Consider the following 24,684-nt stretch of genomic DNA (forward strand, 5'->3'; position numbering starts at 1 on the left):
CCATTTTGAATCCAATGGCAAAACTCCACTGACTTTAAAGAAAGCAGAATTTTGCCCTCACTGCCACCTTTATGTCTCTTGGTGTTCTGAAGTAATCATCACTGCAATGTGGCTTTAATAACCCAGAATTCACAGAAATTTCAAAATCAACCAAAATACCCACCCCTTCGATGGCCACCACTATCTCCCTCCCCGCAATGAAAAATTCATGCATGAAGCACTCTGTAAATTACTAGATTTTAATAGTAATTTAAGTCCTTTACATATTCTGGAAACCATGTGAATATCTAACAACGTTTTTTCCAGCTTTCCACAAATAAAATTGTCAGCCCCTTTGTCTGTATTTATTCCTGGAGTAGAAACAATGACCAATTAATCTAACAGCATGTTTCTAATTTTTCTAAAATAAGAATGAAGATTTTTCTCTTTAAACAAAAAACAGACTAGCAATGGGTTTCAAATACATATACAGATCATAGTACATTGGAAAAGGAGCTCAAAAAGGTGGCTCTTAGAAATGCAGGCTTAAATAGAAATATACAGTCTACAAGAGTCTTCACCGTTTAGAAAAAATGTCAAACGTTGATGTCCAAGTAAGGAGTCCAAAGGGACTGAGTGGTGGTAGCTGTACAATGATGTCATCCCACACACTTTCAAGGAGACAGTGCCCTCTTTAGCTTTCGACTAAATACAAACAATGCCTGAGACCAAGGAGCAGATTTTCATCAGTGCTGCAGCATGAACTGCTGCATAGCTTGAATGCATGCACAGCAGCTGATTTTGCAGATACGCAGGGATATGAGCTGCATAGTTCTGGGGGTGAGGAGGTCCAGAATCAGTCTCTACATATCATAAAAGGTGCATCACAGATAACAAAACTTAATTAGTCTGGCTCTTTTTTGATATAATTTCATTTAGATAAAAGTTACGACTATAAATTTAATTACATATACAAATCAAAAGGAAACACTACTGTATTTTGTACTTTTCTGCACCACTACTTTTTACAATGCATTCCATTGGCACTTATAATACATCTGCTAGCAATTCATATTGTAAAAGGTGTAGGAAATACACAAACCTGTATAGCATCTAACCAATATTATTACACTTATCTCATTAAGCTTACATCTGATACACTTGTTTTCAATTACATTACCAATCACAGAATTCACAGAATTCATTAAGAAACTCATTATTTACATCAAAATATTCAGCAACACAATATAAATAGAAAAGAGCTAAGAGCTCACACCCTTGTGTTAACCTGAATTTGTTCGTTCACCCATCTATCTACAGTATTATTGCTTAATCAGGCCCCAAACCTAAAAGAATAAATGGCTCCAGGAGTTTTTCTTCACTTGTTTTAATAACCATCTTGAAGCTGCTCTCCATATTTGAGTGGTTATATACATGGGCTTAACATCAAAAGAAAGTATCCCCCTTTAAGCAAAGCCAGATTGTACAAAAACCTCAATATTCTAAACTGTTAAGGCAGTATATATACACAGGAGCTATTCAGGGAGTAAAAACCCATCCCCAGTAAGTGTTAACATTCTGGACATACAGCAGTTTTCCTTTTGCGCACTAAGTTTTATGTGTTGCCTTCATTTTCTGCAAAAATCGTAAGTTAATGAGTTATATCAACAGCACTTCAGCAAATGCCTGGAACATCAGAATTCTTTTATAACAATTTATCATGCAACGTAACAGATTCTAAGTAGCAGAAATACCTTAAATCTCAGTCTATGAAGTTTTCCCTCTTCACTTATTCCTTCCATATTCTAACAACGTCTAACACCTATGTTTCAATAAGTTTTACAATAAATACAATCACATATCATGGGCTGCATAAACTCCGAGTTCTCAGTACATTCCATGGCTAGAATTTTCTGATTTTCTAGTTTTATATTTAAAAAATGGAGATTGCTCAATGGATACCTTAGGTCACTGTGTGGTGTTAGCGCTACAGCTTTACATATCAGCGATTCTGGTTTCCTCAGGGACTCTGGCACATTCGCCATGTTTCGTACAAGATCCCTGAGAACTTATCACAGCATCAGTAATTCACAACTCAAAACATGTTCAAGTGCTTGACTCTACATGAAGTTCAAGCTAGTTTCTTATTGTTCTCCGTGTTGTGCACCAATGCCAAAAATTCCAGTACGAGCTTTGCCGTTTTCCTGGGCCGCTCCACTACCACAGAGTGTCCACAGTTTTCCAAAATATGCACCTGACAGTCAGAAATAGATTTTGCTAGAACATCTGCTCCAGAAACATCCAGAACCTGAATGAGAGAAAAAGTAGTAAGTACCAAAGAAAAAAGTCTCAGAGTCCAAACCAAGTTTTTATTGGCTGTTCCATGACCCTGTTTGAACCATCTCTTGGGTATTTTGACATCAAAGTGGGATATTAAGTTACTATGGAATGCATTTGTTTCCCACATCAGATTCTTCAGGAATAGCTCATTGTTATCCAGGCGTCTCCGCTGGCCCTCCTGCACTGTGTACAAGCTGTGCCTGGTAGTGGGAATAATTCGGGCACTGACCACATGCAACAGAATCCTACTGGTTACAATTTAGGTACTCTCTGTGCATGTCTGTGCACACGCATGCGTGTAAGTGGGCAAATCATACACTTCTACCCCCTGTAGCACAGCTTTATAAACCAAGTGCTAACATGGTTTGCAGACCAACAAAAAACAACAATCCTTGTTCATATTGATCCGGGAAACCATTCTAGAACCCTAATAGCAACTACCGAGTATAACGAGCACTGTGGCTAGCAGAGTTCTGCTCCCAGTGTGAACTAAGTCTGACTGTTCCCATCACTTACCCAGTTCCACTGACAATGTTTACCATAGATGTCTCTCCAGTCCAAATGCTAGTCCCTACTTTTATTTCCATTTCATCTGAATTTCCCTATCACTTAACATGATCTATGAGCATAGGAGAGGATTTAAACAGACAAGGGTTCTCTCTGGCTCCCCTGCCTGGTTTTGAGGTCTTGTGGCAACTCAGGCTACTCTACAGCAGCCTCAGCCACAGTTTGAGCCCTGCTTCCCTCTTAGCTGTTATCAGCAGGGGCTCCAGAAGCACCTTCTCCCACCAATGCTGGTAGCACCTCTCCCATCAGCAGAGGCTGCTCCCCCCTCTGTTAGGGTAACTGGGGAAGATGACTAGTAGGATTCATACAGCCCACACTCCATGGCAGGCAAGCAGACGAAGGGGAAGCCAGCCCTGATCAGGCAAATTCTATTCAAGGTGGACATGACCCCATTGGCAAAGACAGGTGTGGGAGGGGAAGCAGGGACTCCCATGGGGAAGGAGTTATCACTAGGGTACCTTTCACAAGCACCACGCTCTTTAAAAAAATGAAATAAAATAGAGTTCCAAGCTCATCACTCCTTTTTATTTTAAAATCCATCCTATTTCCAGCTGGTTCCAGACCACTCACTGGTTCTGACAGTGTTACATCTCCCCTTCTAATCCACGATATAGGCCCCAATTTTGAGTCCCCTAATAGATGTGGTTGGGGTTGCAGAGCAGGGCAGAAGTGGCTCTAAGCTCCCTTTCAGTCCTTGGATTCCAGGGCTCTTTGGGAGCCTGCCTGGCTCCGAGTACAAGTTAAAGCAACCTCACAGTTGTTCTAGTTCAAACTCTGCTCCTGGCTTCTTATGAGCCGTGGGAAGCAGAAGAGATCCAGAGAGCACAGTACACTGGCCTTGCTCCCTCCCCACCTCCTACCATCTCTGAAAGCCCTTTATGACACGGACTGGCGTAGGGCTACTCTAGCAGGGGAGCTCCCTATTGCTGCAGCATTTCCACCACCTCTATGCCACCACAGCCGCATAAAGGGGCTCTGGTGCAGGGGACAATTGACCTTATAGCCTCACTTCTACACAGCTCCACCCCTGCTTATGTCTCAGCCTGTTTTCCTGTATTCCTTTGCATGCATGCACACAATCTTCTCCTCTCTCCTTTGCAAACGTGTGCACGCACACACTCCTCTCCTCACTCCTTAACATTCCCTTGGTCTCCTTCCCAGTCTTGCATCCTTGTGCCTTTCTTTTCCTCTGCCGCCTACCCAAGGAACAGCCTCTCTCTTCCTTGTTGCCAAGACAACTCTTTTTTTGCTTCAAAATTCTTGTTCCAAGCCCACTTCTTTCAGTGAGCTTTCCACTAGCGGCTCCCTCCCTCACGACAATTAAGCAGACAGAATCTGAGCTCTCGGTAGCCAACTCCCTTCCCAGATCTGCTCCTTGTCCCCTTTCCTTTCTGTTGTCTGTTCCTACCTATCATCCTTCATAGGCTCCCATATCTAATTTGACTGGGAGATCCCTGGGGCAGACAGGGACCTTGCGTTCTTACTACTGGCCTATAAAGCACCATGCAAGTCACTAGTGCTAGCTCCTTATGTAACATTCATACAGATGGAAACGGAGCACCAATCCTTTATAAAAAAAAATAAAACAGGACAGCAGCAGCACCTGATCTTGTTTTCCCCAGATGATCTGCGTTGGGGCTTTGATCTTGCTCATGTTTTCATGAAGAGCATGTCTGGACTTTTCATCTGTAATTTCTAAAAATACTTTTCAGCAGAGAAGAATTAGTCAAACACAAGTGGGATTTGTCCCATTTACTGCTAATCAGCATGGCCTGAATCCTGAGTGAGTGATTTCCTTTACTCCTTCAGCAGGCTCCTGCGGCCGCCAGTGAGGGTTTGCATGAATCAGGAAACCCTGCAAGAGGGGGCAACAGTGGGAGGAAAACCCTACTGTGTTCTCAAAGGGTGGTACCCCAGCTGGCCCACGGGTGAGGCAGAACAGGATGTAGGGCCTGCCCACAAACCACAGATCACTCCAGGAGCCATCAGTGGGAGGACAGGATGTCTGTGACCTCTAGCATGACAAGATTCTCCCACGGCCCCACTCTGTTAGCAGGCGTTAATTAAAGCTGACCAATGATTAAAGCAGATACAAAGGGAAGGGGGGAAATTAACTGCTCCAGCCGAGGAGGAGGGCTGCTATCCCAAGCCAGGGAGCTTGGGTGGGGGGGAACACCCATATTCTTTTAATGAGAAGGGGAGCTGCACTCCCCAACCCATTAATTCCCCCTTATTTCAGCCCCTGAAGCGGACTCACTGGGGCAGGTGCAGCTGCTCTATCCCACCTCCCTTACATTCAGAAGAGGGAGCTAGGGCCTGAGAGGCAGCCAAGCCTATGGAGAAGGATTTGGCTAGGGGTGCAGGCAGGGTTTTTCTGGAGTAAACATCTGATTAATAAACCTGAGGGTTTGTTTTCTTTTTCTCTTTTGGGGGAGGCCCTCTGTGAAGAATGTGTAGTTTGTTTGGAGCTGGGTGGGGACTCTGTCAGCTCACAATACTTCTGGGAAGGGGAAAGAGGGGTGCAGAAGAGACACATAGACTCTGGCTGTGTCACTCCTCATGGGGCTGGCTGCAAGAGGGGGGATGATGCGTGCCCCATGACACTGTCCCTACCCACTCCTCCACCAGCAGGGAACCTCCACACTGGTGAAGCACCCACCACAGGGAAACCCTGTTGTGGAGGCAGCTAGGTCCCCTTCTGCATGAGGGGGATAGATTTGTACACAAACTGGGCACTTAGGATACAGATCAAGAGACTTTGTGTTTGGTTCTAGCAGAGCAGAACCAGCGCACTTACATTTCCGGTAAAATTCATTATGAGGGATGCGAACATCAACAAGGCCCTGCAGGATCTATAAATAAATAAGTATCGGGTAAGAGAACAGATACACCACACATGGCCCATGCACTGACACTCAGGAGACAGCACGTGGAGAAGTTTCCTGGGGACACTGGACACAAGGCTCTGTTACACTGCTGCAGAGCAAGAGAGTAAGTATATTATTCACACAAGATCTGACTCCTCATAAAGGGGCTACAAGCTTGTAGGATAAAAAGGAAGCAGAAAAATGTCCTTCATATTGTGCAGTTGGAATTTGCTATCAAGCCAGACTATGCACTCCTGCCAGGTTGCCTCAAGAGTTATCACACATTTCTTTATTATTCACATAAAATTAATACTTCTCATTACCTTACCTTGGCATTACTAATACTTGGCATTATTTTACACTTCATCTTCTCCTATAATCTATTCATCAAAGACTTCCTAGGAAAACATATCGCTAAGTTCCTCTCTCCTCACAATGGAACAATTAACATTTCCATTGCATTTGCTAAAAGGAACAAAACAAACAAATCTCTTATGTACTAGACAATAACTTTTCGTCTATCTAGCTTTTCCTGTTATCTATATATACTAAAGGCAACCAGACTTCCCACCAAGCTGCCAAAGAATTTAGATCCTTCCAACAGGAAAGCATCGGGCAAGTATGGCTGGAAAAAACAGAAGGAAAGTGGTCTAAACCACTAAAGATACTAGTCAGATGCAGGTTTCAGAGTAACAGCCGTGTTAGTCTGTATTCGCAAAAAGAAAAGGAGTACTTGTGGCACCTTAGAGACTAACCAATTTATTTGAGCATAAGCTTTCGTGAGCTACAGCTCACTTCTTCGGTTAGATGCAGAAGTTATTGGGGGATGTTCTATGGCCTGCTTTATACAAGAGGTCAGACTAGGATGATCATAATGGCCCTTTCTGATCTTAAAGTCTATGGAAAATTAGAGACCTGGGAAAATATTTTCCCATCAACATTTTCATCCCTAAGAGGGATAAATCTCCAGAGGAGGGCAGCACCACAGGAGCAAGAGACCCCCAGCAGCACTGACCTGACGCTGTCTGCAAGGGTTGCTGTAAAGAAGTTACATTTCTGAAGAGAAACCTTCTAAAGTTTCTATGAAGTCAAAAAGATAAAAAAGCTATTGGTAGAACTATGCAAACACCAGACCTTCTACACTGAACGACCTGTATGTCCATTATAATTCTTCCTGATTTAATAAAATGAAATTAGTCATGAATAACATGCCCCTTTGTAAAGATCTAATTTCAGAAATACTCAAAATGAAGGACTAGTCATAAGGGTGACACCTTCCAAGTTGATTTGGAGCACAAGAAGGGGAGGAGAGAGGGATTTTGGCAGAAGTCCCACACCTTCTCATTAGCTCTTTGGGCTCCTTTCATGGAGCATGAAGAAACAAATGCCATGATTACATTTCGGTGTATACTTTCAAGATATACTTCAGCTAGGATCACATCAATGATGTGTCAAAGCATGTTTGACCTAGTGAAGACTGCAGGATTGGACCTGAACAAAAATGATCCCTCACTCTCACAGATCTTGAGAGATAGACCAGTCCTCGCTTACAGACAGCCCCCCAACCTGAAGGAAATACTCTTCAGCAACCACACAACAAAAACGCTAACCCTGGAACCTATCCTTGCAACAAAGCCCGATGCCAACTCTGTCCACATATTTATTCAAGTGACACCATCATAGGACCTAATCACATTAGCCACGCCATCAGAGGCTCGTTCACCTGCACATCAACCAATGTGATATATGCCATCATGTGCCAGCAATGCCCCTCTGCCATGTACATTGGCCAAACCGGACAGTCTCTATGCAAAAGAATAAATGGACACAAATCTGACATCAGGAATCATAACATTCAAAAACTGGTAGGAGAACACTTCAACCTCTCTGGCCACTCAGTAAAAGATTTAAGGGTGGCAATTTTGCAACAGAAAAGCTTCAAAAACAGACTCCAAGGAGAAACTGCTGAGTTTAAATTAATATGCAAACTAGATACCATTAACTTGGGTTTGGGAGGGGCTGGGTCATTACACATATTGAATCTATTTCCCCATGTTAAGTATCCTTACACCTTCTTGTCAACTGTCTAAATGGGCCATCTTGATTATCACTACAAAAGTTTTTTTCTTGCTGATAACAGCTCATCTTAATTAGCCTCTCACAGTTTGTATGGCAACTTCCAGTGTGTGTGTGTGTGTGTGTGTGTGTGTGTGTGTGTGTGTGTGTGTGTGTGTGTGTGTGTGTGTGTGTGTGTGTGTGTGTGTGTGTGTGTGTAAAATCTTCTTACTATATGTTCCATTCTATGCATCTGATGAAGTGAGCTGCACCTCACGAAAGCTTATGCTCTAATAAATTTGTTTGTCTCTAAAGGTGCCACAAGTACTCCTTTTCTTTATCCTAGATTGTGTCATTTCAGTTTCATTGCCTTTGACATAACTGTTCTGTTTAAAACCCATGGATTTCAGTGAGACGCAAGCTTGCACGCTCACTCTCTCTGTGAGAGTTATTCTGCTTCAGGCTCATCGTGGCCAAACCTACTACCTTCTGTCATGATTAAAGATGATGACTGACTAGGATTTCTTACCTGCTGAGGTACTTTAAAGCGCACATAAGAACAAAGCTTCAGCATGTCTGCCATTTCCTCAGGCGTTGATGGAATTAAAGGAATCTTGTCAATACGTTCAGACTCTTTCAGCTCCCGCAGACGCTTAAGAAATTTGTTATCAGTTGGATATGGCAGACCTACATACAATGAACAAAAATAACCACATGCTAAAATCCAAAAGTGACAACAACAAGACAGCCCTTCCTAGAGAGGGCAACTTGCCACAGAAGGTAGTTACTTCTGAAAATACTGCACATTTGACTGCTGTAAACTTTCACGCAGTCATGACAGCCTCTGCTAATAGCTATGGTAATCAAACTAATAGCACTAAACACAGTGCAAATACACACCTGCTTTGTGTTCCTCCCAGTCCCCCATTCTTCTGAAGAAAAATAAAACCTCTGGTTTTGTCACATACTATTAAAAATGAACTGAGACTGATGCAGTGTTAATCAAGATATGGTTCTGCCCTGCAACAACATGGCATCTCTGTCCTATGGGAGCCTCTCATAAATGGAACCTGCCAATTTTACCAAATTGTGTGACGTGGATGGGAGAACCTTTGTAATTTCTCAGTTAAACCAGAATTTCAGCTAGTTTGTCAGTCTTCTCACAAAATAACTCTTTTCATTCTCTCTCTTTCTCTCAGTCCTTGGTAGATCTTGATTTCTCCTGTTTTCTAATTTCCGGAACCTTTTTTCCTAGAATTTTTTAAAAGCTTATCAAAAGGAACACTGTCACGTTCCATAGGCCACAATTTACGTCCTTTCAAAAAAATTAATAAAATAAATAAATAAATAAATAAATCCAGTGAATCCCATTCCCAGTGCCATCCATGGAATTAAAATTTTATGACTATATATGTATTATACAATATATTACATGTACAATATAATCTATTCCTGAAAATGATTGAAGTTCACCCAGGGGAATTCAATTTCTGATTTCTATGGCCTACTTGCCTGCCTACTCATTCAACCAAGAGGAATTTTTTTTTTTTAAACACATTATATATGCATAGTATTTACCAAATTATATCCCAATCCTTCCTACTCACCATAGCTTTGACCCTACTGCTCCCATGGCTGGTTGCCTCCCAAATGCATTACACAGGAGGAAGCCATAAGCAGCAGCAGGGAAGGTGGTTACTTAATTACGGGTGTGGAAGGAGATGCAGAAGGGGAGCTAGGAGCATACAGTGGGTGCAGAGAAAGTCAGGATGCAATCTGACAAATACTTTACATATATTATACATGGATGGTTTGCTTGCTGGAATGGTAATACCACCAATAGCTAATGGGCTGAATAACTCATCATATACAGGAAGATAGAAACAACAACAAAAATCCTGAAGATAGAAACAACAAACAAATCTCCATTTTCTATTATCTTTTTCTAATTATTTTTATAGTTAAGCTGCAGCACGACATTGTAGGTCCCCTCATGATGTGGGACATACAATTTGCAGGTGGCAACAGTAACCTGCCCACCAAAATGAATTCTCAGACAGGGAACTCCGGAAGCACCAGCTCTTTATTACTGTATGCATCATTTGCTAAGCTATCTCTAGGTGCTGGGAAATTAACAATGAACGCTGCAGGGAAAATACAGAACCAGTGGAATAAAATATTTATTATTAAGTGACACTCTAGGCTTTACACAACATTTTTGCAAAAATTTTCCCCAACCAGTTCTACTTCAAACCTCTTCACTGGGAGGTGACTCTTCAGGAGTCTGATTTGTCTTGTGAACCCTCAAGTTTCACCTCATTTAAAGAGTACTTGCTTACAAAATCAGACATAAAAACACAAAAGTGTCAGCACACTATTACTGAAAAATTGATTATTTTCTCATTTTTACCCTATAATTAAATCAATTGGAATATGAACATTGTACTTAAACAAGTCATCGTATGTACGAAATTTCAGTCTGTACTGACTTTGCTGGTGTTTTTTATGTAGTCTGTTGTAAAATTAGGCAAATATCTAGATGAGCTGATGTACCTCCTGGAAGACCTCTACGTACCTACAGCAATACGTGTACCCCTGGTTGAGAACCACTGGTTCTAATTCACAGATGCCTGGCACACACACAGACAGTTCTTCACATCACTTTCTTTCTCCAGAGCAGCACAGGCGGTAGCTAGGTAACATTCCACTTTGCTCTTTATTTCTTGCCTTGGAATCACCAGTTTATTGGATACGAAACAGCAGCAGCAGCTGTTATGACAACAGGGGCAAACACCAAAGCCTTTCCTGCATGCAGATAACACTTTGCCAACACTCAGACACATTTGCAGCATTTAATTCCCTAGCTTGTACTGAATAGTCTGGCCAGGTATCAAGACAGAAGACTGAGTTGGTGAAATGTGAAATTCTGCATAACCAGGTACTTCAAATTTACTGAGTAACTTCCCTTCTTGTAATAGTCTCTAAACAGCTGGAGATAGCATTGGGGATTTAGTGGCAGATTTGGGCAGAATCAACTAAGGGCTTGTCTACACTTACATTTTATAGCACTCTAACTTGCTGGCTAAGGGGTGTGAAAAAATCACCCGAGTGCAGCAAGTCTGAGTGCTTTAAAGCGCTAGTGTGGACAGCTCCCAGTGCTCAGAGCTATTCCCCTCCTGGAGGTGGATTACCAGGAGCGCTGGGCGAGCTCTCTCCCAGAGCTCATGCGTGACCACACTCGCACTTCAAAGTGCTCCCGCAGCAGCGCTTTTGAAGTTTATAGCATAGATGTAGGGCTTGGCTACACTTGCAAGTTAGAGCACATTAAATCAGCCCCAGGTGCCCTAAATCCTGCGGTGTTCACACTGGCAAGGCACTTAGAGCTCATGGACTCCGCGCCTGGAGCGCCCCCGGTAATCCACCTCCACGAGAAGCATAGAGCTTGCTGCGCCCTGGCTGAAACGCCCGGGTGTCAGTGTGGACGACTGTTGCATTACTGTGCTGTGACTGGCCTCCGGAAAAGTCCCATAATCCCTTGAAGTCAAGTGCCCACTCTGGTCATTGTTCTGAACTCTGCTGCAGGCATGCGGATATCCCCTTTCAAAGCTCCGTGTCTGACATCCGGCATGCTTATCTGCTCCGGGACACAAAGCAAACCATTACTGTGGAACATTGCTGCTGCAGAGGTGGGCGTGTGCGAAAGAGGTTGCAAGGGGAAGGGGCTGATGTCGGGGTTTCCCCCTGCTGCTGTCTGAACTTACAAGACAGCCTGCTGACACACTCTTTGCTCCCCAAAACACAGTCTCTCCCCCTACATACACACAACACACTCCCTATCGCACTCCACCTCCTCCCACTATTTGAAATGTACACTGCAGCCACTTGCACACTGGATAGCTACCACAATGCACTGCTCTCTGTGGCGTTGCAAGAGCTGCTAATGTGGCCATGCCACTGTGCTTGCAGTTGACAGTGTAAACACACGGCAGCACTTTCCCTGCTGCGGTCTCTGAGGGCTGGTTTAACTCCCAGTGCTCTACATCTGCAAGTGTAGCCATAGCTGTAGCTTTAGGGCAATCTTCCCTTTTAGGCTTTCAGAACGTGAAGGACCGAATTCTCACTTACAGTAAGGCCTCTTTACAGCACTCTGCCAGTGTAGAGATGTCTTAAAGCGGGGTCAATGTAATTTACACCCACTTCAAGACATCTTACAGAGCTGACAGAGTGCTGTAGAGAGGCCTTACTGTAAGCGAGGATTGGACCTGTAGAGATGAGACTACACAGCTAAATCCCCCTGCAGGTTTAAAACAGACACTTCTTGTGAAGTCAGTTCAGACCACCTCTCTTGATACCCCCCCCATACCCATTTCCATTCATCTCAGCCACTCCTGTCCAAGCCATACAGCTTTGGGCTCTCTCCCTTAGAAACATCACACAGAGCACAAAGGTAGCTGCCTAGCTACCCAACAGCTAAGATTAGGCTGTTGGCAAGAAGCATCATTGTTGGAAGGTGTTTCAATGTACAAGTTTCTAGTCAAATGGGTATTACAAAAAACTGATTTTAAAAAAAGGTCTAAGGGTTTCCTTCCACCGTGCTGAAAACAGGAAGATGACACATTTAGCAATCTCTCAGTTACATACAACACTGAACGCTTACACACACATTACCAAAACATTCAGAGCTGCGTGGGGATTTAGCCCCACAGCTAAGCCTCTGCCAGATGCTGGGACTGGACAACAGGGGATGGATCACTCAATAATTGCCCAGTTCTGTTCACTCCCTCTGAAGCATCTGGCACTGGCCATTGTCAGAAGACAAGATACTGGTTTAGATGGACCACTGGTCTGAACTACTATGGCCATTCTTATGTTCTTAACTCACTCCAATTCCAATGGCAATCCTGGAACTAAACCTCTGTGCCTCCCTATGAAGATGTAGGGGTCCACATTTAGGATTCCAGTTACTTTTCAATGTGTCTGTAACAGAAGTAGCTGCTGTGATACCAAACGCCACCACTTCAGGAGAACCACAACCCTTTGATCTGTAAAAGCCAGTGAGAAAACAGCAACTCTTTCACTAGGCCTGCAAATACTCCTCCACGTTCTGATCCCTCCTCCTACCTACACTTCCATCTCTGCCCTCCCTTCCCTGCAACAGATGGAAAAGCTACTCCCAGCATAGCAATTTCTGAAAACCTCTACCCTGGTGTAGCACAGACTCCAAGATAGCAGAAAGCAAAGGTGCTGATGCGTGTTGTCCTCCTCTGCAGTGAGCACTGTGGATGGGGGACCAATTAAGGCAGCTCTCTTTCTGTCCATACTCTTCCTCCACTATGTGCATGTGTGAACATTCCATTTTAAATGTTCACAGCTCAAATAAATTCAGAACCAATCTTTTTCAAAAGCACAGATTGTCTGTCCCCACAGCTCCAGCCAATATTGAGCTAAGCAAACACATTGTTTTCTGCACACACCATTTAAAAAAAAAAAAAGGCACCTTTGGGCTGCAACTAAGCATGAAACGTTTCAGCCTAAACAGGAGTTTGCTGGAGAAAGCTGTGAAAAAGGGGGCTTAGAACAGAGACTGGAATTCAGCTTTCACAGCATTTGTTACCTCACACTTCATGTGCTGAGTTCCAGGAGTACATGTACTGTTCTGTTAGAAGTCTAATTAGTCTTACGGAGTATAAGTAAATCTGAACTGGATTCTAAAATCTCAGTTGATGCCAAGTATTTCTTCCCACTATCTAATTCACAAAGTTTACACTGGATTCAGTACTACCTGAGGTTCTCTAGGTTAATGCTTTGGTACAGAGTATATACCTAGCTACTTACTTCCATACTCACTTTTTATTGTGCCACTCACCTGCAGGGCATACAAGAGACAGGCTGCAAATCTCTGCTGGGTATTGAGCAGCATAAACTCCCGCAACATTTCCACCCATTGAGGTGCCGATCAGGTGAAAAGGTTTTCTGTTCAGCTTGATACATTCAACAAACTGAAATGGAAAGGGCAATGAGGCCACAGGGATCAACTGCACAGTTACAATCAGAGTCATTAGAAAAAATAAACGTCAAAGCTACAGCATATAGCAATCACAAGGTCCTGGCAGCATTGCAGTAAATCCTAAAAGCAAAGCTAGAGCAGTGTGGTGGATCCACAGAATCTTGAGATTGCCCGTGTGTCCTCTTTAAATAAAAGGAAACATATTTCCCATGGAAGGTGTTGGCTTAACAGTGCTGAGGGAGGTCATCACCATCCACAGAGCAGGATAAGCTTCCCCACCTTGTCCCAGCGAAGTGCCTTGTCCATGAGCAGGAGGAACGAGCTCGAGAGCTACAAGAGTAGTTCGGGGTCCATGACCTTTTAGTTTTTAGCCACTGCTGAGATTGTCAAATTAGCAATAAGTGTGGAAGCAGCTTCTCTGACAGGATACGTGCCCACTGAGAACACCACTCTCCTTTCCTGCGGTTATGTTTACTGTTTCACAGGTCTGGCTGGTGCTTGACAGACAAACAAGAACACAGGTCCCTGGCCCACAGGTGCTTACAAACCAGAAGGTTAGCAAACAAGCGTTGACTATAACTTTCGGTCACTACTGACCCAGGCAGGATTGGAACAGCTAAGGCTCTACAGGCCGTTACCAAGCCTCTGAACCATCCAGCCTCATCTACATCCCTCTTTAAAGGAAAGGAAAACAAACAAACAAAAATAATCTGCAGTCTGATCCACGTTATAGAGAACAACAGCCCTTGTTTCACCTCCTCCCACCTTCCTATTTGGTCTTGTTCCTCTTCTGTCCTACATTCCAGCCCCACCCATCTTGATCATGCCAGTAAGGAACAAGGGGAAAAAATACAGACTTATAAAATACAAAAATGTTGTCCCCACCTGCTGTCTATTTCAGCAGCATCTTACCAATCGCCTCTCCATTTTAAGAGCTCTGCTGCAGAGCTTATCTTAGGAGAGATTTAACGCTCTCCACTGAGGCCTAATACTCATTGACATGGAGGTTCCTGTACACCACTCTGGCAGTGCAGAGATGTTCGCATAAATAAGAATCTGGCCCAGAATATATTATATACTTAATTCAAATGTGAAGTAAAAAGCAACACAGTCACAAGGAAGGCATCTGCTGATGATGCCAAAGGAAATGGACAGAGGCGCTTGGCAGCTTTTACAGAGATGGGGATTCAATACCACTTCAGCAGTGCTTAATCTGATAGAGCGGTGCGTGAGTGACGGGGGGGGTAGGGGGAGGCTTGTAGGTGGTGATCCTGGATCCTTGCCCATTTTCACTGCTGGCTCTTGAAAAGATTTGTGGGTAGAGAGGAACTGAAATAAAATCAGAGTATATGATTGGGGAAAATGCCCCGGCTGTTCCTCCACATTCTCCCCCGTCCCCCCCCGCCCCCAAGCATTTTTCTTCAGCCCGGCCATACCCCTGAATTATGACTCTGCATGGCTCAGCCATTATGCTGAAAGGAAAATTTACACATCTTATAATCTGTGCAGCAAAGTACAAAAAAGCTCTCCCATCATACGAAGCTCCTGTGAGCTGCAGGGTTTTAAGAACGCATCTGATTCTGGCACACAGGGTCCTAGCTGTAATTCGCACACTGAATTTTCTAATGTATTCAAATGTGCCTAAAGCAGTAAGACTGTTCAGGCTAATCAGTCACACAGTAGGGGGTTAGTCCTTGAAGGAACAGAGGGACAACTCTGCAAAGTTCCTTCTGGAGGATGGCTGCAGCTTAGCACATGAAAGAGAGCCAAGGAGCAAAGGCAATACTGGCCCATTTAGTAACCCAAAGGAATGCACAGCTGAGCTGCAGGAGGGGATGGGGAAGGAAAAGTAAACTGCAGTTGCTACAGGCCAGGAGTAGATTATTTCCCCTGCAATAAGAGGAGAGCAGGGAAATTCAGAGGAGTGAAGTTTTGGAACAACCTTCCAAGGGAAGCAGTTGGGGCAAAAGATCTATCTGGCTTTAAGATTAAACTCGATAAGTTTATGGAGGAGATGGTATGATGGGATAACATGGTTTTGGTAATTGGTAAATATTCATGGTAAATAGGCGCAATGGCCTGTGATGGGATATGAGATGGGGTTGGATCTGAGTTACCCAGGAAAGAATTTTCTGTAGTATCTGGCTGGTGAATCTTGCCCATATGCTCAGGGTTTGGCTGATCGCCATATTTGGGGTCGGGAAGGAATTTTCCTCCAGGGCAGATTGGAAGAGGCCCTGGAGGTTTTTCGCCTTCCTCTGTAGCATGGGGCCCGGGTCACTTGGTGGAGGATTCTCTGCTCCTTGAAATCTTTAAACCACGATTTGAGGACTTCAATAGCTCAGACATAGGTGAGAGGTTTTTCGCAGGAGTGGTGGGTGAAATTCTGTGGCCTGCGTTGTGCAGGAGGTCAGACTAGATGATCATAATGGTCCCTTCTGACCTAAATATCTATGAATCTATCTATGAAATTACTTCTTTGGGGTTTTCCTGAGGCGGCACACTCGCATGCTGCCATTTACACAGGGCTGAGCCAAGGCACAATCTAGCCCTCCATGTTTCACCTTCAATCCTCTAAAAAGAGGAAATCCTGGTTTCCAATCACTTCAAAGACAAATCAAACCCATATACTCTGATTGCCCAGGAAGGGGGACATGAAGAAGAACAGGCATAGAACACATCTGAGGCCATCACCTGGTGTATTCTTTTAACTTGCCCATTGATGGAGTAGTCATCTAACGATGATCGGGTAGTGCCCTCATGACCAGGCATGTCAACACAAACCAGGTGCAGGTTCTTCGGAAGGAACTGCGGAAACAAAGCGCTGGGCAGTCAGCCTAGAGAAGGGATGCTATGAAGGAAATTGGTAATTACAGAAAAAAAAATTGATTTCCTATTAGAATCTCTCTGTGAAATGTTGTGCTGATTAGTACAGTGTGGCCAATGGCTGCACCATATTACATCAGTTCACTGCGAGCTGGTATTATCTTTTATAAGCTTAAAGAAGTTTTATTGTTTAAAAAATAGAATCCAAGAAAAAGAGGAGGGGAAGTCCCGAAAAAGGGACTGTGTTATGAATGTTTGGTACGTGTACACCCTGTATGAGAAGTGATGAAATACCATGGGCTAGATTTCCTTCACACAAAACTTCTCTCTCACAGCACAGCTTTGCCACCACACAGAGATGGTTTCCAGCAGAGCACAGGTAGCTTTTCCTTTGCTGCTTTCCATCAGAGATGTTGCCGGGAGAGAGCAACTTTACTTCCTGCTGCTGGCTCCATAGGAGCTCTGCAGGTGGGAGTTACTATGGGGAAGTGTGAAATAAGTACCTCCCATAATCATCCCATGTACACCTTCACTCTGGCAGTGCAAGGCCCCTAAAAACACCTCCAGTGTCAAGGAGATGAAGCCTGTTTTCTGAGACTACAACCTCCTCTCCCCAAGCAGATTTTGGGTCTTAAGGGCCTTCCACGGGGACTCTGTCTAGGTGCTGGCACAGACTAGACTGCGAATCTGGCCCTGTAGATTAAATACCGGAAATGACCTATTCACCAGAATTATTATACACCAGACTCCAGCTGTTAAGAAAAGGCTCCATCCTATTAAGTATAATTTAAGGGCCTGTGATATACAGGGGTCAGACTGGATGACCTGGTGGCCCCTTCTGACCTTAAACTCTATGGGCATGTCTACACTATAAACTTAAGTCAACCTGTGTTATGTCAACTTACAGCCATTGCAGTAATTACTGCGGTGGAGGAGGACCACACTACCTCCTTGTGTTGGTGGTGTGCATCCTCACCAAGAGCGCTTCCACCAGCCAGAAGAGGAGCAACGTGGGGAGCTGAGAGCCAAGGCTCTGAGCTCCACACAGCTGCCCACCTGCCGCCCAGGCTCTTGGCTTCTCGCCTCCCCGCTGGTTGCGGGGGGCAGCCACCAAGGCTTCTCACCTTCCAGAGCGGAGGGCTGGGATGGAGGACAGCTGGGGTCTCGCTGGAGCCCACCACCGGCCCCGAGCTCCATGCAGGAACTGTGAAATTGACAAGAATGACATCCAACAGCCAATGTAAGTAATGCAGTGTCTACACGGACACTGCATCGCCCTATCTACACCAACATAAGCCTTTCGTGGAAGTGGAATTATGATGCTGATGTAGTAGGGTACTTACATTGGGGGGAGCAAGGCAGTAGCATGTACACTGACATTAGGCAGCTTACATCGACCTAACTCTGTAGTATAGATCAAGCCTATGACATTATTAAGTCTGGAAGCATAAATCCTCTAAAAACTTTGAATGACAAAAGGGATGGAATGCATCAGAGGATCAATATGTACAGTAGCTGAGGATATTTCTAGTTTTCTAAAATAATTGTCATAGCTGTGATCAGTATAGCTAAGCTTCCTAATGTGCTAGCAGGAGGCTCCTCCTTCAGGACACCAGCAAATAAAAGTGTTCTCTCGCTAAGGCGGTATCCATTTATTGTTAGAGAAATGGAAACATACCTTGACCACAGACAACCACATGTCTTTGTGGGCTGAAAATCCATGTAACATCAGTATGGATGGTCTGAATCCAGGTCTCCCTCGATAAGAAAAACAGAACCGGTAATCATCATAGTTAGCATATCTAACCTGCATGCCCAGTGCTCGACGCCAGTACCTAAAGAAAAACAAATAAGCGAAACATGACACTTGAGCATGATCTAATAGTCCAAGCACAAGACAAGGCAGACAAGACTCCTGGGTTCAATTCCAGGCCCTGACTTGCTATGAGAACGCAGACAAGTCACTTAATGCCCAGATCCTCAATTGTATTTAGGCACCTAACGCCTACCAATTTCGATGGAAGGTCGGAACCTAAATACCTGTGTGGATCTGGGCCTCAGGGTCCAATTCTAAGCAGTACGGAGCCTCTCTTGCAAACACGCAGCATCACCAATCCCCAGTGAAGTCAATGGAGGCTGAGGATGCCTCAGAGGATGTGCTGAAGATTAGCCTCTTTTGGCTCAATTTACTCATCTTTAATATGGACACAAACAATTCTTTCTTATTCAGAGGGGAATCGCGAAGCTTAGTTTATATTTGAAAAGCACAAGGAGACCCTTGGGTAAAATGACACATATAAAGGCGAAGTATTATGGACATGTAATGTCAGCAGTTGTTACGCTGGCTCATTTGAGTTCACTGAAAAATGCCAGAGAGCTCAGTCCCCACAAGGGACTGATACACCACTTACATGGGAAGTGGGGCTCCACTGGTATGCAGGGCTTGTGGGGGACCTGTCCTTAGGGACAACATGCACTCAAGATAGCCCACAGACAGGTGCTGAGAACTTTAACAGAGCAGAAGAGCTAGCAAACCTCTATCAAAGTTTAATATTTTGGCTGCTGCCACAGGGTGGCTGACCCCTTTAAAATGAAGCTGTCTAGCATCCCTGTGCTAGAACAGGTGCAGACTCAGAGAGGGAGGAGGTCCCTGAAGGAAACTGTAGAAGGTTCCTCAGGGAAGGCAGAAGAGGGGTTTTCTGGATGAACTCCCCAAGCCGGAGCGAATGGAAGGCAAAAAAGCAGCAGACGGAGTTGCCTACTGATTTGCAAGCTGGAGAGGCAGAGCTGAGGCCCAAAGCGGGCTAAAGGCAGGTGAGCAACGGAGGGGCATACCCACTGACATCTCCACGCTGGTGCACTGGAACCTGAGGGTGACAGAGGACTGGGGAACAGGTGCAGGGCCTACTTTCTGGCCTGTTTAAGATGGGAGTTTAACAGAACAGGGGCAGAGCTGGATGCTCCCTGATGAGGATGAACTCCCAGCAGAAAGGTTGGGGGTTGCAGCTGGAAGGGATGCGGCGGCTGTCCTGGCAGGACAGGAGAGGACTAAAGAAGAGCCCAGGAGTGGTGGAAGGCTCCAGAGTGTGGTATGTGCTATGTCTACTGACCAGATCACATGGGATTTTAAGGACTGCATGGGGGCGGGGGGCATGAGAAATGGATTATGTTTCGGGACTTTTGTTATAGATTGTTTGCACTAGCATTTTGTAATAAACTGCCCTAAGGAGGTGTATTACTGAGACAAGAGAGCCTGTTGTGAAGTCATCAGGAGCTCGAGGGGGGAAGTAGGACAGTAAACCTGGTGTTAGGGTGCCCATCTGAAAGGGAGCACTCTGTGTCAAAGGGCAATTGTTGACAGCTGCTTTATAATATTTGAAAAAACATGTAAAGCAAAAAGTGACTGGGACAATATTGTGGACAGCTATACAGCATCCTGCATTGCTTTCAGCCGAAATAAAGCCCTTTGGAATAATGCACTGGTTTCAAACCAAGGTTTTGATGATGGTCTCTATGGCCTTTTGTCATGTAGGGCTGAAGTACACAAACAGCCATTTTGCTGCTCACAAGGCAAGAGAGGTCAACCAGGCTGTCGTTGCTCTCAGTTGTCCATCTGAAATGAGCTGGGGAGTGGGGCTGCATATATGCAACACCCTCCCTGCTGATGTCTCGTGAATCCCTCCTCTTCAAGGCTCAGCACAAGGGCTTTCTATTCATCTCACTCTAACTTTGATCACTTTGGGACTCTATTTTTACAAGATTTTCCTTTTTGCTTTTGCTCTTGCTCTGTCTGGGACCAATCCTGAGTGCCATAAGTACATTTTAAAACAAATGGAGGTTCATTCAGGCAAACAAAGCAAGAATTTGCAACACAAGGCAGATTCTAAGCTCCACGACACTGAAGCAAAACCAAGACTGACTTCAGTGAAGTCAACAGAGTTACTCTGACTGAGATTAGACTCTGGCCCCTGTCTGCACATTAAACAAATAATTGCACAGTATCTGGTGACCAGAATATTGATAAATACCAGCTTGTGTAGTATCAGTTCATATAAGAGGCGACTATGAGGTCACTAAGGCTGGATTGTGTTGTCATTGTGAGGGTGCAGAAAGCCAGCAAAAAGCTTATACAGCACCTCAATCCTTATTTACTGTAAGCCCTATTTTGAGGGCTTATGTGGGATTTATGTGGTGCCTAGACCTTGTGCAGGTCCTACATTCAGAGGTGAATTTCACCCTGAATGAATAAGTGTCTTAAAGTTTGCCTCAGGGGCCCTGTGTAAACCATCACTGGGCAAGATATTAACATTTTTAGCAACTGATCCTGATGGATCAATTCACCAAAAGACAAAATAATCTGTCCAAAGCTGAACTGATCCCTCACAAGGTGTTAACGCTATTAGCAGCGGCAGGAATGGCAGCTAAACGGATTAGCACACAAAGCAAAGGAGGAGCGATCCACTGCCAGATGGCAGTGGAGCAGTCTCAGATCTCAGACCCTGCAGGGAGACACACACCAAAAAGCAGGTGAGAAGGAAAAAGTCATTCTGTAGCACCCCAACAGGTTTTGAATTGTGTGGTGAAAAGAGATGCGACCTGCTGTCACTGGCTACCCCTGTCAGGTCTGTGACCTCAGCCTGCTCCCAAGAGCTCAGTCTACCCTGACAAGGGGAAATTGTCCATGGATTGAAAGGGGACTGAGTTTGGTTATGTAGTAGCCACAATACTTTCCCTCTCATTCCCTCCTACAGGTGCACAAAGAGAATATGATTTGAGAACAAAAAAACAATTTCTAATGAACAGAATAAACAACAAATTAAACAATAAAAATGCTGAAGAAACAAGATTCACAGGAAGCGCGGGCGGGCGTGGGGGGGAGAACGGATGGATATTCTATAACAAAATGTACACAAGACTCCTCCACGACTCGTAGTTATGTCCAGGCATTACAGATCCAGCTACTGCAGATGTAGACTCAAAGTTAAGCTTAGAAAAGAAAGAAACGGGCATTTACCTCTTTAGAAAAATCCTCCCCCCATCCTCTCATTTTTTAAAACATCTACCACATTCTTACCTGCCTACTTAGCCTGGCTCCTCAGAGCTCTCTGTCATCAGCCCTTTTCTTATCATCATCTCTACTCTGAAACTCTTGCCTATGTCTCCACTGACTAAATATTTTCAAGAACATAGGAACTGCCATTCTGGACCAGCCCCGAGGTCCATCCAGTCCAGTACCCTATTTGTGACTACAGCCAGTACCAAATGCTTCAGAGGAAGGTGCAAGAAAGCCCAGAATAGGCAGATTTGGGGTAATCTGCCTCTCCATGAAGACCTCATCCTAACCCCAACTAGTTGAGAGATTGGCTTAAACCCTGATGACTGGTTTTGTATCCTTTCCAAAACTCTTCTTTTAGTGCTATAACAACTATGGATATTTTGTTATCCATATCACCATCCAATCCCTCTCTGAATCTTGCTAAATTCTTGACCTCAATGACAACCTGTCGCAACGAGTTCCACAATCTAATCATGGGAGTGAAAAAGCATCTTTGTTTCTTTCACTCACCAAAATACTAATTTCTGCAGCACCTGCCTTCACGCTGTCTGTTAATAGACTTGTGCTACTTCTTCTTGTTGATTAATTGTATTTCTGTAGAACCTAGGAGCCCTAGTCATTGACCAGGACCCTGTTGTGCTCAATTCTGTACAAACGCAGAACAAAAGATGGTGCCTGCCCCCAAAGAGTTTACAATCTACGTAAACAAGTCTGCACAATCTTTGTTACAGCAATGGCTGCTGATAACTCTACTGGTTATAGGGCACTATGGAGACACATTCCCAGGACACACAGAATAGAGATTTAAAAAAAATAGGAAAAGCATCTACAAAGGAAGTGAAACTTGTTTAATCCTCTTTTGCCAATCGGATTTATACAAGCCAGAGGACGCAGAAGTCCCAGCATCTGGACTGACATCTCCATAGCAGATAACTGGTGATATTTTTTAGCCATCATTTGCAGAAGCATCATTCTGCCTCACAGTTCCTGATGTGATGCGTGAAGGACAGGAATTCTTCCTTACACAAATTTAGTTACCAATATTCCAGGGTTTGACTACATCCTGCCAGTTTTAACCTTCAGTTGCCTGAATACATAAGATTATGAGATTACTTAGAATAAATCTGTTAGACCTACATGTCTGTCCATTAAAAAGAAGAAAAAAAAAAAAAAAAGAGAGAGAGAGAGAGAGAGAGAGAGAGGGAGATTGATACTGTTGCCTTGCCTGAATGAGTGGAAGTGAGATTACAAATTGCACTATGGTCAGAAATTTCTATGGAAGATCAGTTTGACTTTAAGATACCTCAGCAGTAGAGTGGAATTGATGAGTGACCAAATTAAAACAACTCATACTGTTAACTGTACATCAGGTACAGCAATCCTGCTGAACTAACACAACTGGAATGCCAGATGAGGCATTTTTAAAGGAATATTTTCTGTTTAAACCCTCATCTGAAATAAACAGAGGGATTGCAAACATCATCATTGCTTCATCTCGTTTCCATGAAGACTAAAGAACTAGTGTGTTCTCTTCTGTTATTGGAAAGGATGGGGTACAATAGGATAATGAGGAAAATTATACAACTTCTCTTCCACACGCCACTGCAAAGAAAGAGAGAGAGCTGGGAACCTTCTTTCTGTAACTAACAGTTTTCACATTTCAAATTATATTCTTAATCATGAGGAAAGATGTGGTTTCAAAGAAGCTTTGTGTAACCCGATACAAATCAGAACCCTCAGATTAACATTCATATTCAAGAAATTGACAGGCCACATGTTAGTTACCACATGAAGGTACCTTGTGTTTGTTCTGCAGCCTAGCCATTTTGAAATAAGACTGGGCAGGCTATTGTAAGTACAGTCACAATACAGTTGTCATGGGGAACGAACTTAGAGCCATTAATGCTTCTCTCAGTGAGAGCCCATTACCATCATCTCCTTAGCAAAGGAATGACTCACAGAAATGCAGCTTGTCATGAGACGTCAAGAGGAGTTGCACAGACTCTGACAACTGCATTACCAATGCAGATTACTGCTGCACCGGGGTTTTCTACTTCTCCTGAGCATAACACTTCTATTTGTCCTGAGCATGAAATTACCAGGTTTCCACTCTGTTTGCTGGAAGATTGCCCTGTCCCAGTTCACAGAGGAATCATGAAGCCTCTGTCAATTGCTCTCTTGCTTTTAATTCTCTCCCACACCTTGTTTTGTTTCTCTGCTCTGCTTGAACCCACATTCTGGTCCCATTGCGACAATCACTCCTGCACACAAGATCCAGATAGCCTTCCTGATTGATGAGGGTGTCCAACAGGCCATTTTCCCCCAGTCTGTTCTCCTGTACTGTGAAAAGTGCAAATGACACCAGTTCCCATGGGCAGCCCTCCCTCTCAAATGAAAGCAACCCGGATAATCAAGCCCAGCCTAGCAACCTGCAACAAAGACATAACCCAAAAAGCCTCAGTTGGGAGAGTGTGATAAGGAATGATAGTATTCCTTCAGTCTGTGTTTTAAAGTTATGTTTTTTAAGAGTAATACAAATCTATTATAACAAAACTCCATCCACATGTTAAAGTCTTAATCTAATTTTATATTACGGGCCCTAAGAATACTTCCCCCAGGTGCCAGTGTACCTTGGTATCAAGAATAGCTGACTGAGATTTTGGGAAGTTTTCATAACATGCCTTGTCAATAAACAATCCTGTCTTCTAAAATGTATTAAAGCTGGACTCCTCTGTTACTCATTTCTGTGGGCTAGAAGAGAACACAACCTTGAACTCTGGGACTCAGGAGACCAAGGTTCAGTACCTGGCTTTGACAGTGACCTCACATGCAGGGGTGCTGGAACTAGGGGTGCAGCAGCACGCCAAGGCTTGACGTGGTTTCTATCATACACAGGGTTTACAGTTTTGTTCAATGGCTCTCAGCACCCTCTCTGTAAAAACTGTTCCAATGTCACTGCTCATATGTGACCCTGGGCAAGTTGCTCA

General features: G+C 44.1%; 1 protein-coding gene across 3 annotated transcripts in view; it reads right to left on the minus strand.

The window, feature by feature from the left end:
• Positions 1–245: 245 nt before the first annotated feature.
• The window catches only part of ABHD6 (abhydrolase domain containing 6, acylglycerol lipase), a 41,725-nt gene continuing 17,286 nt past the window's right edge, over positions 246–24,684 (minus strand). For all 3 annotated transcript variants that reach the window (XM_074957686.1, XM_074957685.1, XM_074957687.1), the window contains exons 5-11: positions 18,320–18,476; positions 16,510–16,623; positions 13,675–13,807; positions 8,338–8,495; positions 5,684–5,738; positions 4,490–4,590; positions 246–2,287 (exon numbers count right to left, since the gene is read on the minus strand). In XM_074957686.1, the coding sequence (XP_074813787.1) occupies positions 2,111–2,287; positions 4,490–4,590; positions 5,684–5,738; positions 8,338–8,495; positions 13,675–13,807; positions 16,510–16,623; positions 18,320–18,476 (895 nt within the window). In that variant the 3' untranslated portion in view covers positions 246–2,110. The remainder of the gene's footprint in view (positions 2,288–4,489; positions 4,591–5,683; positions 5,739–8,337; positions 8,496–13,674; positions 13,808–16,509; positions 16,624–18,319; positions 18,477–24,684) is intronic.

The sequence above is a fragment of the Natator depressus genome, chromosome 7 (assembly GCF_965152275.1).
Source record: "Natator depressus isolate rNatDep1 chromosome 7, rNatDep2.hap1, whole genome shotgun sequence".
Classification (NCBI taxonomy): Eukaryota; Metazoa; Chordata; order Testudines; family Cheloniidae; genus Natator; species Natator depressus.